Genomic DNA, 16,891 nt, shown 5'->3' on the forward strand with positions numbered 1-16,891 from the left:
TAGCATTAACCAAAGTAAGAAGATTGTTTTGAATGAAATAATCAGAGATTCAGAAGGCAAAAAAAAAGTTTAATATCTTTGATTAAATATAGCATCATTAGGAATAAATGACATACATAACTGCCACATGACAGAGACAATTTTTTACTGCATAGCCTACTGCAGACCAGAAACAGCCCGACACAGAATCCAAACCACAGTGCGTAAAGAGGACTGTCCATTTACATAAACAAATTGGAGTCTATTAGATAGATATCATTCAAACCACTTCAGCGCATTACATTTAATACCTACAGCATGCTCTAATCACTTTAATAAATATAACGGTCAACGGTATCAAATGCTACTGTTGCATGTGTAACAATATGTCTCAGTTTTTCCAGTTTTGCACAATATGTCCCCCATCCCTCCTCTGCATGTCGAAACCATCTCAACAGTGTCGCTTTATAGTGAAGTATTCAAGGAGGAGAGATGTTGAAGGTACACGAGTTTAAATAACTGGGGTCAACCATCCAAAGCAACAGAGAGGTGAAGAAGAGAGTGCAGGCAGGGTGGAGTGGGTGTCAGGGGTGATTTTTGACAGAAGCATAGCACAAAAGTGAAAGCGACAATTTACAAGATGGACGAGACCTGCTATGATGTATGGGTTTGGAGGAGGTGACGCTACCAAAATGACAGAAGGTGGAGCCGGAGACGGCAGAGCTGAAGATGTTACATTTTCAATGGAAGTGACCAGGATTGAAAAGATGAAAAAGAAGAAGATTTAGCGTGAGTGTGGCCAAAGGTAAAGGGTTTGTCAGTAAGAATGCTGTAAATTGGTTGAATCTAACTACTGGCTCAGATGAGTCAGACTGATGACGTGAATAATTCTGAATAATTTCTAACACAATGCTCTCAAAAATTATGCTCTTCTTCTCTGAGATTTTTTCCCTCTACAAAGGCATCGAGTTCATCAGATGATGATGATGATGAAGCTCATCCAGTTACTATAAGCAACCGTTTTTTTCTCGTCTTCACAATGAAGATTTTTACATAATATGCAAGAATATGAAGAACAATATGCTGTAGATGATCATAAGCAAAAAATACCATGCACTTTTTTATATATGAATTCATGATTGCCCCAGGATAATTCTATTGACTTTGGTAATTCCCTGAACTGCCATCTTTAATAAATACCAAGTTAAATTTTCACTTACATGAAATATGACTGTAATAGTTTTTTAAGGTTTTAAGGCAATAACATCCACTCTAGATTAATTTTTAACTTAACCCTTAAATTTTAATTTGGCATCTCTATCAGGTTAAAACAGAACTGCATCCACTTGGTTTGTGACCAATCCTCTTGACACCACCAGCAGCCTCAGTTGTTCTTTATGTTTATTGGTAACTATAAAACATTAGAAGACTAAATAAGCATTGTAATGGCAGCATTTTACATATACTATAGCTTTTGAATGCCGCTTAGCCTGTTTGACTGGAGCTCATTGTTCACATCTTAATTTAAAGGAGCATACAGTCCAATGTTTTCCAGATTTGCACGAGTAGACAAACTCAAAAATATGCCTATCATTCACAGTGAGGCTTTAAAATTTTCGCACTCATTAATATCACGTTGTATCTGATTACACATTAGTGATTACACATTTTGGAGCTCTTTGAGCTGCAGATTGTATCATATTTCTCAAACCAATACCAGCTAAAGTGCATCCTCTTATGGAGCAAGGTCACACACAGTGCCTCCTTCTTGTGACCTTCAGCACGTGCTCCGCCCATCCTCCACCAGTTTGACTTTAGCCACAGTTAATCGATAAAGGTCATGCAAACCTCTTTAACATTTCATCGTTGACACCTTCAGGGTCACTAGAGCGTTATTCCACTCGGGCCCTGATGGTGAGGTTGCTACAGCAACAGTCATGAAAGGCACATTTCCCTGGGCGCCGGAGCTAATTGGCTCCACCATCAAATATGAATCTTTAATCACCCGCAGCTAACTCTCACCTCGACCACATCTATGTCAGGTGCCACAGAGATGACGCTCTGCCGTGTGTGTGTGTGTGTGTGTGTCCATACATACACAAGTCACACACAGGTCGGGCTGAGGGAAACATGTTGGAGGAATTGAATTCTCGAATGATTATGTTTGATTTTTTCTTTTTACTATATTCATCATAATCATGTTGAATTCATGTATGTATTTATGCATTTTTCATGCTAAGAGGTCACATTTAAATGCAGTCTAATTCCAGTAATATGACTGCCTTCATGAATTAACTGCAGTAGTTGTAAAATGACGTCTATCCTGCAGATAATTTTGGAAGCCTCTTATTAAGGATCGGATCAACTATGTAGTCTTTCATGAGCCCCCCTGCCTGGGTAAGCCATCTTACTGAGCTCACCCTGCCTCTGCGTGTATGAACGTGTGTGGGAGGGAGGATCCAGGCGTAACGACTGCATTGAGTTTATTCCCAACGATTCTTTCACTTTTCTCCTTTTTCTCCGCCCACACCTCCCTCAGCAAGATTGAGCAAAGGAGAGAGAGTCAGGAAGAAACGAGGAACGTGATGCTTCACATCTCACTTCAAAGCATCTCTGGACCTTTGGGACGTTCAAACCCGTTTCCCGCTAACCCAACGCACAGATTCTCACTACCTTGTTCACTGTGTTTCAGATATGTTCCTGCGTTGATGGACTAAGAGCAGCAATACATGCCGTTAAAGCTGCTCTCATTTTAAGCTACCTTCTAAAGGTGTCTCCTAAGAGTTTTGATCTGCTATCGAAACAAATGTGCCTCTATTTAGACCCTGGGAGACGTATATGCTGCTTTCAAAATGTTCTGAGTTTGTGATCTAGACACACTGTTCTTTTCCACAGTTTGACTGCGGGCATATCAAATAAGACTGAAATTAAATAATAAATAGACATACTAATCATTACTAGAGTCACATATCTCGCCTTTGGTTCAATTCACCTAGCCTAGCAGCTTTACACATGATTCCTGCTGCACAATGAAGAAAACACTTATTTCATAATCAGGCCCAAACATTATATAGCTCAGACACACGGAGCAGTTCAAATAATAAATCCAAGTAAGAGCTCTGATACTCGAAACTCAAACACTACAAATGACACGCACAAGTAAACTAATCAAATAAATTAGGGACACATGCAGAGATACTTGTTAATTCTAAATAGGGGGGTTAATCAGTATAAATCGCTCACACAGGATCCGCAGGCTCTCTTACCCGCTCCTCACCTGGGTATCTGTGTGGCAGACCCTTCGTTGTGTGTCTGTGTGTGTGTATATATACAAACTACTGCTTCACAGAAAGTGCATCACTTAGGGGCTTTTTGATTTGTCATTGTTTAAAGAGTAGGAGCAGAGAAGTAGGCAGCGTGCAGAAATATCAAGTCATCCCTGCAGTACTCCGTTTCAACACTGGGGGGCCACTGTGTAATATTAATAGGCTGCAGAGTGGATATCTTGAGTACAGCTTGTGTTTTATAAACGTCAGCTTATAAAGTGAACCCTCAAACTCCTATCATCAAATACATTGCCCTCAGTTTCTGAGACGTCGTTCGGCTTTTTCATCGTGACAGGCAGATGTTGTAAAGCCGACTCGAGCATCTTTTTAAGTGAAAAGGTGATTGTGTTCCCTTAACTGTAAGGCTCTGTATTGAACAGCAGTGTCATCATGCTCCTACTGAATGCACCCATTAAATGAAAAGCGATCACCATGGAAAACCTGATGTAACATTTTACATCAATTTTTCTATCTTCTATATTTAACCTCAGCTGTATAACAGTAACACAAAACTTCCCAGTATGGCCCTTCAAAGATGTTTCTTAACTTCACATACAAAAGCACTGCAGTGGGTGTTTCACTTATTTAGCAGTAGAGTTGGCCTCTACTTTCAGGAGATAAAAACAGACCTGATACATATCTATAGACAAACAGCAGCTATACTCTGGATACAGTAACTGTATAATGTTGTCAGTGAGAATTGGTAAATCTCGTGGGTGAATCCCGGTGCATCCGTATTATGATGTGACCTTAAGACCAAGATAAAAGGAAGCCACGCTCCTCATTTCACAAGAATGCACAGAGCTTCATAGATGTTTATTACAGAAAACAGAGTACTGTGAAGTGTGAAGACATAATTCCAGCTAGGTTTGAACAGCATGCTGTGTGATTCTGAATAATAACGGTGATTAGAAGTGCTGTACTCTTCCCGTTTAATGACACACTAACAAGCAAAGCTTCTAATGTTTTTGTTAGTTCACACTTGGATATGGTTACTAATGCAACAAGGCTTCATATCTTATTGTTAACAGTGCAACCAACCTTGGTTGTGGTAGCACGACCTTGATAGTTGGCAGGATCTGAATAATCCTGCAATGTTTTAAATTACAGGTTGAACCCCCCATACGACTCTGTTTCTGTTTTCTCTGCAGTTACCATGAAGCTCAGAACTGGTTTTGAGGGCAGCTAATCTACTTCTGAAAATATAAATGACACCTCCATATACCGTTGTCCCAACTAGCTGACAACAGCCCCCTGGAGAAAACAGTGCTTTCATTACTGAGAAGAGACCAGCTGCTAGAGCATTATAAGATAAATGTCCCCTCACGGTGTTTTACCACCAGAGAGTTTGGATACAAAGAAGAAATCCACCAAAAAACGTCGTGCATTTCAATGGGGCTAGCAGCACAAAGGCTTATCTGGAAAGGAAAAATGGTAGTAGAGCTGTAAGTTTCAGAAACAGGCTCACATTGGGCTGCTGACTTTTTAAATGTTCTCTTAATATTTCCTTAAAAATAAATCAACTTTACGCTATTTCAATTAAGTTCATTTCAATTTTATTTATATAATGCCAAATCACAACAGTGACCCCAAGGCCCTTAATATTGTAAGGTAACAACAATGCAGTAATACAGAAAACCTCAAAAGACGATTCTCCATCAGCAAACACTTGGTGACAGTGTTTCTTCCTGTTAAAACTGCCTTTTAACAGGAAGAAACCTCCAGCAGCACCAGGCTCAGGGAGGAGCAAAACAGGACGAAAGACACACTGTGGAAGACACCCAGAGATTGATAATAACTAATGATTAAATACAGAGTGGTGTATAAACACATAGTATTTCAAAAGTCTTGAATCATCCCACATTCCTTTATATTTTGAGTTATCTCAACTTATCTTGAATGGTCTTGATCAACACTTCTCCAGGCTTTCTGAAGGTCTTTCAGAGTTTTTTCTTTGGGCATTAACTTAACACTGACCTATGAATCATTCAAGTATAAATTGGCACCTTTCTCAAGGGTTGAGCCATTGTTATTTCTAAACGTAAGTAAAAAAAATAAATAAATAAAATGAAATTGGGTGGTTGTTACATTTACAAGAGTTTAACTTTTCATGTTTAACAATTTCATGTTTCTATGGTGAACATAATTAAATCATGTAGGATCTGCATGAAATTCAATAACTTAATTTATTCTTGTTGAGATGACATGATACAATCTAGTAAGTGGTCAGTTGCCTGGACAAGATCACACGAGATTTCAAACCACAGGAAACTCACCAGGGGAAAGACAACCATACACACACTACGTGTATGCTATTGCTATTTATTGTGGTTTAACTTGTCAAGGACAAAAACGTAAAGAAAAGTTTGTATCAAGCATTGCAATCATAGCTTTCCTACTTTATTTGTCCAAAAAATGGACAAGTGGAGGACAAAAGGAGAAGTGGCAGACCTAAAAAATGGCCAGAGGCAGAGCTGGAGGAAATGACCTGGTCTGGACATCTCTGTTGAAACTACTGGAAAAGTGATGAACTGAAATTGAACTGTAAACAAAAACATATAAAAATGAATACAAATCAAAACAAAAACTACAAAACCAAACTGAACTATAATTTGTTTGTCCCTGGCACACCTGCAAACAGCAGTCTAATACTTTAACTTAAAAGGACTACAAGATAACATCTTGACAAAGCAGAACATAATCGATGCACTCTGTTGACCTTCCCACATCTGATCAGAGAAGCGATTGGCCCTCCCTCGCCGTATCAGCTCATTTCCAAAATCAGCCCACAGGGTAGCACTACTGCCGATTTCCAACAAGGGAAATTTTTCCATCAACCCAACGAAATGTGATCTCCACATCTATTTCTGCAGTGCAGCCATTGGATTGCTCTGCATCAAAGTGCTATTGATTTAGCTTGTTGTCCTGCACTGAGGAAAGGATGGTGGGATAATCAGGAGCAGTCAATACTCCCAGTTTACATCCTTGGCCCTCTGGTCTCAGTGGCCTCACAGTTTTCAAAAGGGATGAAGGACTTTCAGTGATCTCCCTTATCAGCTGTTTGAAAGCACGCCATTGCTTTTCAGCACAATATACAGCATGTAAGAATGAATACATGGTTCTTTTTATAAACATAGCCCCTAAATATTAGAGACAGTCTCACAAGGATCCTGTAGGCAGAATTAAAAATACACTCCCTCTACACATGGTTAAGCGTTGAGTTTTATCTGTTGATATCACAAAACACATGAATTCATCAACAACAGGGAGTTCCACACTTCTCCTTCACCTCATCTCTTTTCCAAACAAGAAAAAAAAAACAGCCATACACTCAGTGTGTTTACATTCTTTCATGCACCGTGTTAGTGAGCAGTGTTCACTCTGAGCACAAGGTTTACACAGGAGATGGCTTTGCTAGATGTGTGTTATGATCTGTGAAAAGAAAAAGAAATAAGGAGCCTTTCCTCGGCTCCCTTAACAATGTTGTTCCTATAAAAACTCTCTGCAGAGTTCTGAGATATAGGAGAAAACACAATCTGAAGCTTAAAGGTACAATATGTACAGTGAATATGTATATTTAACAGCTAGATGCTTTGTCCACTGAAGAGATACCATATTACATACATTATTACATGGATTCTTTTTAAAGGAAACCAGGTAGCAACTCATCTGGTAGGAAAGTCTGAGAAAAACACCATATTGTCAAAAGTATTTGTTCGTATAGTATATGAACTTGAGTGCCATCCCATTCTTAATTAAATTAGGGTTTAATATGACCCTTTGCAGCTAGAACAGCTTTAGCTCTTCTGAGAAGGCTTTCCATACATTTAGCAGTGTTTATGGGAATTTTTGATCATTCTTTTAAAAGCACATTTGTAATGTCAGACACTGATGTTGGAAGAGAAGGCCTGGCTCATAGTCTCCATCTTAATTCATCCCAAAGGTGTTTTATCAGGTTGAGGTCAGGACTCTGTGCAAGCCAGTCACGTTCTTCTACACCAAACTCACTCATTCAAATCTTTATCTTTAATCTCTGTGAACTGGTGTCATGTTTAACCCTGGAGAACCCATGGGGTCAAATTTGACCCCATGGTTTCCCTAGAAAACCAATGGGGTCGGCTCTGACCCCATGGGTTCTCCAGGGTTAAACAAGAAGGGGCCATCCCTAACTGGTTCCCAAAAATTTAGGAGCATGAAATTGTCCCAAATGTCTTGCCTTTCCTTTCACTGGTACCAAGGGATTGAGCCCAACTCCTGAAAAACAATCCCACTCCATAACCCCCTCTCCACCAAACTTTACACTTGGTACAATGCAATGAGACAAGTACCGTTCTCCTGGCAATCACCAAACCCACACTCGTTCTTGAGTAATACCACTTTGTGTATAGTATGTTTATATCACTACCAAACTGTTCTCAGTCCAACACGAGAGGAAAAAAAAAGTAGCGTAGTTTATGAGTAAGACCTCTCAGTGAAGGACAGGTGGTCAATAAATTAAACAACCAATAAATAAAACAAGGATCAAACCTCCGACTGTACCTATGCTTCATCTCTCCTCTCAGAGAACTAGAGGCCTGCTTGGTTTTTTGGTTTTTTTCTATCGCAGTATATAATACTTTATATGCTGCAAGTTTATGTTAGGGATTGATTAGATTGGGGTCTTTCCTTTGTTCTGAGTTTAATCCATAATAATAATTCATACTTTATTAGTTTTAGAGAAGTATTAGTTTCATTTTTTGTCTTCATAATAAAATTGAAGAATTGAAGTGACTGAAGCTTTGAAATAAAGCTACAAAATCAGGTGTGCTGAGGGTATCACTGTTAGAAAGAGAGAAAATGCCATCCATACTGTATGTTTTTCATTTGAATTATATTAAAATCCCTTGTAAAAACCTAAAGTTTAAATAAAAGCATTTTGTTAAGTCAACGAACAGCCATATTAAATAATCGAGATTACACTTAATGACTAAAAATACTGGTGATTATGTTTTTTGATGTATTTGAGCAGAACTTCTATTGATTAGTTAGTAGTTGTGGTTTCTAAACTCTTCCACTTCCACTGATTTGTTGCAATGGCAGCATCCTATTACAGCACCACGCTCAAATTAATAGAGCTCCTCAGAACGACCCATTGTTTCACAGTGTTTAGAAAAGCAGACTGCATAGCTAGGTGCTTAACTTATATACCTGTGCCAATCGAACTGAAAACATTGAATTTAAAGATTAACAAGTGTGAACAAGTGTAGCATAGCAACAGCTGTTTTAACATCACTGACACATCACTATGACTCAGAGCACAATAAGAGGATATTGAGGATATGCAGTGATAAGATAGTTCAGGTGCAAGGTTTGTGGACAAATTCTGACCATCTCCAAAGAAAACACAACTTACAAACATCCAGCGTGCACACAAAAGGATTCAGCAATGCATCCACGGGGACAATGTCTCTCAAATCAATGACAGTTAGAGTCATAAATCAATACTGCTTCTTTCAATACAATATGACTGCATTCAAGATGCATTCAGTGTCAAAGTAACACTGACATAAATATTTAAAAAATATATCCAAAAAAAACAGGAACTTAAGCTTCATATGTACTTTTCATCCAGCGTTCAAAGCTGAAACACTGTTACACGTGCAGCAGCGGTATTAACAAAGAGCAGCTTTAAGCACAAAAATAAAGTGAATCACACCGATTCAAATGAGTGGAGGAGTCGTTCCTTAGAAGAATAACCCTTTAAGACAGACTGGATAACAGATGGTATGAAAGACAGTAATAATGTTTATTGTTTCACAGGGATTCCAGTGTTTCCTTTGAATGTGTTCTCTTTGTTTAGCAGTTGTCTTGAAAAACGCTGTGTCACTTTCTGCTGACTGCAGCTCCTGCTTAGCATTTGCCATCTGTGCAGTTTTGCTGGTCTTTCTTCTGCATATTTGTATATGTTTGATCCCTTCAGGCTCTTACCTGGAAGATGATTGAAATAATTCCCAGTTCAGCATCCACTGCATGCTCAGCCTGGGCTCTGAGCCTAAAGTGCTGCATTATATAGATGGGTGAGCAAGCACTCTCTCTCATTCTAACACATGCACACATACATCTAACACCACAGGTCCACAGCTCTCTGCAGAGTCGATGTGGTGATTATAGTCACCGCACAGCTTTGATGCAATGCAGATGAATTAAATGCCTACACGATCAATAGCTCAAATAATTACAATAAAAATTGATTTCTGTGATAGTAGTAGTAGTTTGATGTGCTTTGTTATCATTTAAAATCCTAATAATAAACTAATCATGGTTAGCAGTAAGGTAAAAACTCTGAAATGATGTAAATTTTTGCCAAAAGATCTCAATATATATCATTTTTTTAATCAATGTAATTAAAAATACTAAAGGCAAATAAAGTCATCCAATTCAAGTAAGTATCACTAAACCTCAAATAAGCCTTAACCTAAATTTATTTTTAGCAACAAATCTGAAGCAATATTAAAGTGGTCCTCTTATTCTTTTCCTTTTTTGCTACACACAAGGGCTGTGAACCATATTCTTATATTGCTTCACATTAATTTTAATTTTAGACAAGGATAACCTGAGAAAATATAAAATGCAGTTTTTAAATGATGACTTTATTCATTAAGGGAAAAAGCTAGGCCATCTCAATCTGATTTAAGTCCAGACTTTAACTAGGCAACTCCAAAACCTTTTGGGGGGGTTTAGCGATTCGGAGGCAGACTTGCTGGTGTGTTTAAGATCATCGTCCTGCTGCAGAACCCAAGTGTGCTTCAGTTTCAGGGCATTAACTGAGAGTTGGAGATTGTACTTCATGATTTTCTGGTAAAGAGCAGAATTTATGTTTCCATCAATTATGGCAAGTGGTCCAGATCCTGAAGCAGCAAAGCGGGCCCCAGATCATCACACTACCTGTTGGTCTTTTCATGAAATGCTGTGTTAGTTTTACACCAGATGTAACGCGACTCAAACCATCCAAACTGTTCAACTTTTGTCTCGTCAGATCAAATCACCAACCTTCCGATTACGGGATGACTTGCTCTACCACCTGAGCAATTCCAGTGAGCTCCTTAATGAGCCGACTGTGCGCTCTTGAAATAGTTTTCGTAGCCCAGTCCTGGGAAGTTTCACCACTGTTCCAAGTTGCCTTTGGATAATGGCTTCAGGACTGATAGATGCTAATGACTTGTTTCTCATCTGTTCGTGACACGATGTGTTGCTTTCTGAGATCTTTTAGCCTACTTCACTTTGTCACACAGGTTCTGTTTAAGTGATTTCTTGATTTAACAGGTCTGGCAATAACAAGGGCTGGGTGTGAAATTCAGTGCACTTTTAAAAAAAGATTTAATAAGGGGTAGCAATTACTTTTTTACTGAACTCACTGTATACTCTCAGGGTATACTGTCAGTAAGTGGACACTTAATGATTGTCCACTTACTGACAAATAATGAGGTCTTCCCATTGTGATTATGATGATTAGGATGAGGCTTTCCATGTCTGCATGTCTGCTGGGGGCATGGAGCTAAAAGAGCTAATTTCAAAAATGATGGACAGGCCCAGTGTGAGATAAATAACATTATTTTGAAATGTGAATCGTGCAAGGTTACTCTAGCAAAGTCCAAGAATAAAAATATGGAGTTGTTATTAGTATAGACCCCCTTTAATGATCTAGGTGTGTTTGGCAGCTTTGAATGATAGCATCTATTGACCGGATAAAGAAAAAAAATCCATAAACTGAAAACTGCACACAGAATACTCAGTGGTGAACAAATAAACAAAAAAGGTCCCACTTTGTCAGTCACTGCTAGCCTAAAATCCATCCAGAAACACACAGAAACCAAAAAAAGATCTTCACTTGATTAAACTGAGCACACCTACAAAATATCACACAGGTCGATCAAACACTAATGATTTATTCTGTATTTTATATCTACTTGCATTCAGTTCAATTCTTGCTAAATGTTGAATTTAAAGACTGGAGCTACATTGTCATGATAATACAAAAATATACGAGATAATAAAAAAAAAAGCTTCATTGTTTAGAATGTTATTCAGAATACGTTGCTGGTTTCTGTCAAGTCATCTCCAGGCTCATAAAGAGCCACATCACACTGACCTCTGACCTCGGAGGAGAAGTGGGCAGAGTGGCGAGTTATAAACAGCTGCAGCTGCTGATCAAGGTCGCAGCACTTGAGGTCGACGTCCCAGGATCGAATTCCTGCCAGGAAGAAAGACAAAGATTGTTCAAGGACAACGTGATGCAGTGAAGCACAGGCATTGGTGAAACTAAGCAAACTTTTCTGAGCCTTTCTTTTATCTGTGTACTTGAGGTAACCTTTTATCAGATGCTGATGTCTTGTCTTTCCTCAACTTGCTTTCTAAATTCTGTTTGGGTTTTGGGGAAGGTCAATGACCTGAAACCATTTCATATGTTCAAAATGTCCAGAAACTCAAAGCATCACATGCTTTTCTCATTTCAGAAATACTAACCTTAAAAACCACTGAAAGCACATTATATTCACAGCAGTATTACAGCCTCTGATGACTTTTAGTCAGCTAAAGGTTTCTGACATGACATCATGCACACATTGCTTGAAACTTGTCCACTATATTGGATGTAATACATTTTTTATGAGAGTGTGAACAGGGTCTTACTCACTTTACCCTAAAAGTGAATAAAATGCCATTGTGCCACATGTCCAAAATGGCAGACGAGTTAATGTCATATGGCTAGTGGTCAGTTCTGTGTGGTAAAGGTAGGTGTGGAAGCTTGTTGCTCAATATTGATGGGTTTAGCCTTGATTTTGGTTTTGCTGATAATTCAATTCAATTCAATTCAATTTTATTTATATAGCGCCAAATCACAACAAAAGTCGCCTCAAGGCGCTTTATATTGTACAGTAGATAGCACAATAATAAATACAGAGAAAAACCCAACAATCATATCATATGACCCCCTATGAGCAAGCACTTTGGCGACAGTGGGAAGGAAAAACTCCCTTTTAACAGGAAGAAACCTCCGGCAGAACCAGGCTCAGGGAGGGGCGGCCATCTGCTGCGACCGGTTGGGGTGAAAGAAGGAAAACAGGATGAAAGACATGCTGTGGAAGAGAGACAGAGATTAATAACAGATATGATTCGATGCAGAGAGGTCTATTAACACATAGTGAGTGAGAAGGTGACTGGAAAGGAAAAACTCAATGCATCATGGGAATCCCCGGCAGCCTACGTCTATTGCAGCATAACTAAGGGAGGATTCAGGGTCACCTGGTCCAGCCCTAACTATATGCTTTAGCAAAAAGGAAAGTTTTAAGCCTAACCTTGAAAGTAGAGATAGTGTCTGTCTCCTGAATCCAAACTGGAAGCTGGTTCCACAGAAGAGGGGCCTGAAAACTGAAGGCTCTCCCTCCCATTCTACTTTTAAATACTCTAGGAACAACAAGTAAGCCTGCAGAGCGAGAGCGAAGTGCTCTAATAGGGTGATATGGTACTACAAGGTCATTAAGATAAGATGGGGCCTGATTATTTAAGACCTTGTATGTGAGGAGCAGGATTTTGAATTCAATTCTGGATTTAACAGGAAGCCAATGAAGGGAAGCCAAAACAGGAGAAATATGCTCTCTCTTTCTAGTCCCTGTCAGTACTCTTGCTGCAGCATTTTGGATTAACTGAAGACTTTTCAGGGAGTTTTTAGGACATCCTGATAATAATGAGTTACAGTAGTCCAGCCTGGAAGTAATGAAGGCATGAACTAGTTTTTCAGCATCACTCTGAGACAGGATATTTCTAATTTTAGAGATGTTGCGCAAATGGAAGAAAGCAGTCTTACATATTTGTTTAATATGTGCCTTGAAGGACATGTCCTGGTCAAAAATGACTCCAAGGTTCCTCACAGCATTACTGGAGGCCAAGGTAATGCCATCCAGAGTAAGGATCTGCTTAGATACCATATTTCTAAGATTTTCAGGGCCGAGTACAATAACCTCAGTTTTATCTGAATTAAGAAGCAGGAAGTTAGCGGCCATCCAGGTCTTTATGTCTTTAAGACATTCCTGCAGTTTAACTAATTGGTGTGTGTTACCTGGCTTCATGGATAGATAGAGCTGCGTATCATCTGCATAGCAGTGAAAATTTATGCTATGTCTTCTAATGATGCTACCTAGGGGAAGCATGTATAATGTAAATAGAATTGGTCCTAGCACTGAACCCTGTGGAACTCCATAATTAACCTCAGCATGTGAAGAAGACTCTCCATTTACTTGAACAAATTGGAGTCTATTAGATAGATATGATACAAACCACTGCAGTGCAGTACCTGTAATACCTACAGCATGTTCTAATCGCTCTAAAAGGATATTATGGTCGACAGTATCAAACGCTGCACTGAGGTCTAGCAGGACAAGCACAGAGATGAGTCCACTGTCAGAGGCCATAAGAAGATCATTTGTAACCTTCACTAAAGCTGTTTCTGTGCTGTGATGAGCTCTGAAACCTGACTGAAACTCTTCAAATAAGCCATTCCTCTGCAGATGATCTGTTAGCTGTTTGACAACTACTCTTTCAAGGATTTTTGATATGAAAGGAAGGTTGGAGATTGGCCTATAATTAGCTAAGACAGCTGGGTCTAGAGATTGCTTTTTAAGTAAGGGTTTAACTACAGCCACCTTGAAGGCCTGTGGTACATAGCCAATTATTAGAGATAGATTGATCATATTTAAGATTGAAGAATTAATTAATGGCAGGACTTCTTTGAGCAGTTTTGTAGGAATGGGGTCTAAAAGACACGTTGATGGTTTGGAGGAAGTAATTATTGAAGTTAACTCAGAAAGATCGATTGGAGAAAAAGAGTCTAACTTAACATTAATGGTACTAAAAGTAGCTGTAGACGATATTACATCTGTGGGATGATTATTGGTAATTTTTTCTCTAATGATAAAAATTTTATTTCTGAAGAAGTTCATGAAGTCATTACTAGTTAACGTTAAAGGGATTGTTGGCTCAGTAGAGCTCTGACTTTTTGTCAGCCTGGCTACAGTGCTGAAGAGAAACCTGGGGTTGTTCTTATTTTCTTCAATCAGTGACGAATAGTAAGATGTTCTGGCTTTGCGGAGGGCTTCTTATGAAGCAGCAAACTATTTCTCCAGGCTAAATGATGATCTTCTAAATTTGTGACACGCCATTTCCTCTCCAGCTTATGAGTCATCTGCTTTAGGCTACGTGTTTGAGAATTATACCACGGAGTCAGGTACTTCTGATTTGAGACCTTAGTTTTCACTGGAGCTACAGTATCCAGAGTCGTACGTAGTGAGGAGGTAAAATTATTAACAAGATAATCGACCTCTGTTGGAGTAGCGTTCAGATAGCTGCTCTGCTCTATGTTGGTACAGGGCATTGAAGATGATAACAGTGGGTGGATTATATTCTTAAACTTAGTTACAGCACTATCAGAAAGACATCTAGTTTGATAAAGTCTACTCTCCACTGCTGTGTAATCAATTATTGTAAATGTAAATGTTATCAGGAAATGATCAGACAGCAGAGGGTTTTCAGGAAACACTGTTAAATGTTCAGTTTCTATGCCATATGTTAAAACAAGATCTAGAGTGTGATTAAAGTGGTGGGTGGGTTCTTTTACATTTTGAGAGAAGCCAATTGAGTCTAATAACAGATTAAATGCAATTTTGAGGCTGTCATTTTTAGCATCTACATGGATGTTAAAATCACCCACAATAATTATTTTATCTGAGTTGAGCACTAAATCAGATAAAAAGTCTGAGAAATCAGAGAGAAACTCTGTGTAAGGCCCAGGTGGACGATAGATGATAACAAGTAAGACTGGTTTCTGAGTTTTACAGCTGGGGTGGACAAGGCTAAGCATCAGGCTTTCAAATGAATTAAAAGTCTGTCTTGGTCTTTCGTTAATTAATAGACTGGTGTGAAAAATTGCTGCCACACCGCCCCCTCGGCCTGTGCTTCGAGGTTTCTGGTAGTTAGAATGACTCGGGGGTGTTGATTCATTTAAACTAACATAATCATCCTGCTGCAACCAGGTTTCTGTAAGGCAGAGTAAATCGATTTGTTGGTCAATTATTAAGTCATGTACTAACAGAGACTTGGAGGAGAGAGACCTAATATTTAATAATCCACATTTCACTGTTTTACTCTTTGGTTCAGATGTGGATTCTGTATTGTTCTTTCTTTTTGATTTTTTATGTTTAAGTTTTTTATTGCTGGTTTTTGGTTTGTTTTTTGTCTGTTTGGGAGCTGACACAGTCTCAATGGAGATGGTTTTTTGGGGGGGTAGTTTTCTGAAGTTCTTTTGAACAGTTTTACACCCTGTTGTATGCTAATCTGCGTCATTTGTCTGGTGAACACTGTAAATTAGTTACACACAAGGTAAAAATAATTCAGAAATCCAACCCGTTCTTAGATTTCTTTAAAGCTCTGAGTGTTTCTAAAAGCATCGGTGGACAGTAATTGGAATTGGAAGCCACAGGACTTCCAGGACGCAGGACAGGTCAAAAACGAAACTGTTTGGGCAGTTTTGTGTTTGTCAGCTATATGTCTGACAAACACAAAATACTCACCATTACCTAGCTCAGTGGTTCCCAAACTTTTTGTGCTAGGCCCCCCTTTGTTTTACAAGAAAAATGTTCGCGCCCCCCCTCCGCGCGCGCGCACAAACACATCCTCCAGCCACACACACCCATATTTTGCTCCATTGCGGTTTATTTCACACCTCAAACATTTAGTAAACAATTAAGCAAATACAAGTAATCTGCAATTAATTACAGGTAGTAATAAAATAAACTACTAACTCTTTTACGCTACGTCCACACCTACACGGGTATTTTTGAAAGCGCAGCTGTTCCGTCCACACGTAAACGGCGTTTCGAATCACCAAAAACGGAGATTTTTTAAAACTCCTTTTTTGCGTTTACATGTGGACGAGGAATACAGAGTTCCTCACGCAATGTCAGAGGTATGTGCCTTTATTCACGTCACGCTGTGCGCCACGTTATTGTTTACATGAGATGAATTGCAGAATGGCAGATAGAGACGAAATACTGTTAATCTGACTATCTTCAGGTTTTCCACGCTTACATATACACACGCAGTTACTGTCCCTCCATTTAGAAAGGCAGAGGCGTCACGGTGTGATTATTTTACGTGTAGTTGTTTTTTTCCTGTGTAATAATATTCAACATTGCTATCAATACATTTTTCAAAAAATGCCTCTCTGTGCAAAATGGGTTTAAAAACATAAACAGCTGTGGGATCCTGTTTGTCCGTGATTTAGACAGGGGGAACAAATTGTGGCAGGATGAGCCTGATATTATTTGTATCCTACTGTAACTTTACTGTATAAAGAGCTAACCTCTCCAAAATGTCAGGAGTAGTTAGTCATTACAAGAAGTGTTTGTGAACTAAAAATCAAGAATGTGGGATACTGTTTGTCCGTGATTTGAACAGCCCAGCGCCTGCTCCCGACGCAGGGAAAACCAATTCTGCAGGGGAGACCTACCTTGGCACTTGTGCGGGTGAAACCAAAGTTGTTGTTTTTTTGGTTTGTT

The 16,891-nt window shown here is 39.0% G+C and overlaps 1 protein-coding gene across 1 annotated transcript; it reads right to left on the reverse strand.

Moving 5' to 3' along the window:
- Positions 1-12,595: 12,595 nt before the first annotated feature.
- Positions 12,596-15,492, reverse strand: LOC135933256 (RNA-directed DNA polymerase from mobile element jockey; the record flags this gene model as incomplete). Its single annotated transcript, XM_065471312.1, is given in 2 exon segments — positions 12,596-14,430; positions 14,433-15,492. Coding segments are annotated over 2 exon segments (2,895 nt in total), but the record flags the coding sequence as incomplete, so codon positions are not given.
- Between the last annotated feature and the right edge of the window lie 1,399 nt (positions 15,493-16,891).

The sequence above is a fragment of the Pelmatolapia mariae genome, linkage group LG7 (genome assembly GCF_036321145.2).
Source record: "Pelmatolapia mariae isolate MD_Pm_ZW linkage group LG7, Pm_UMD_F_2, whole genome shotgun sequence".
Taxonomy (NCBI): Eukaryota; Metazoa; Chordata; class Actinopteri; order Cichliformes; family Cichlidae; genus Pelmatolapia; species Pelmatolapia mariae.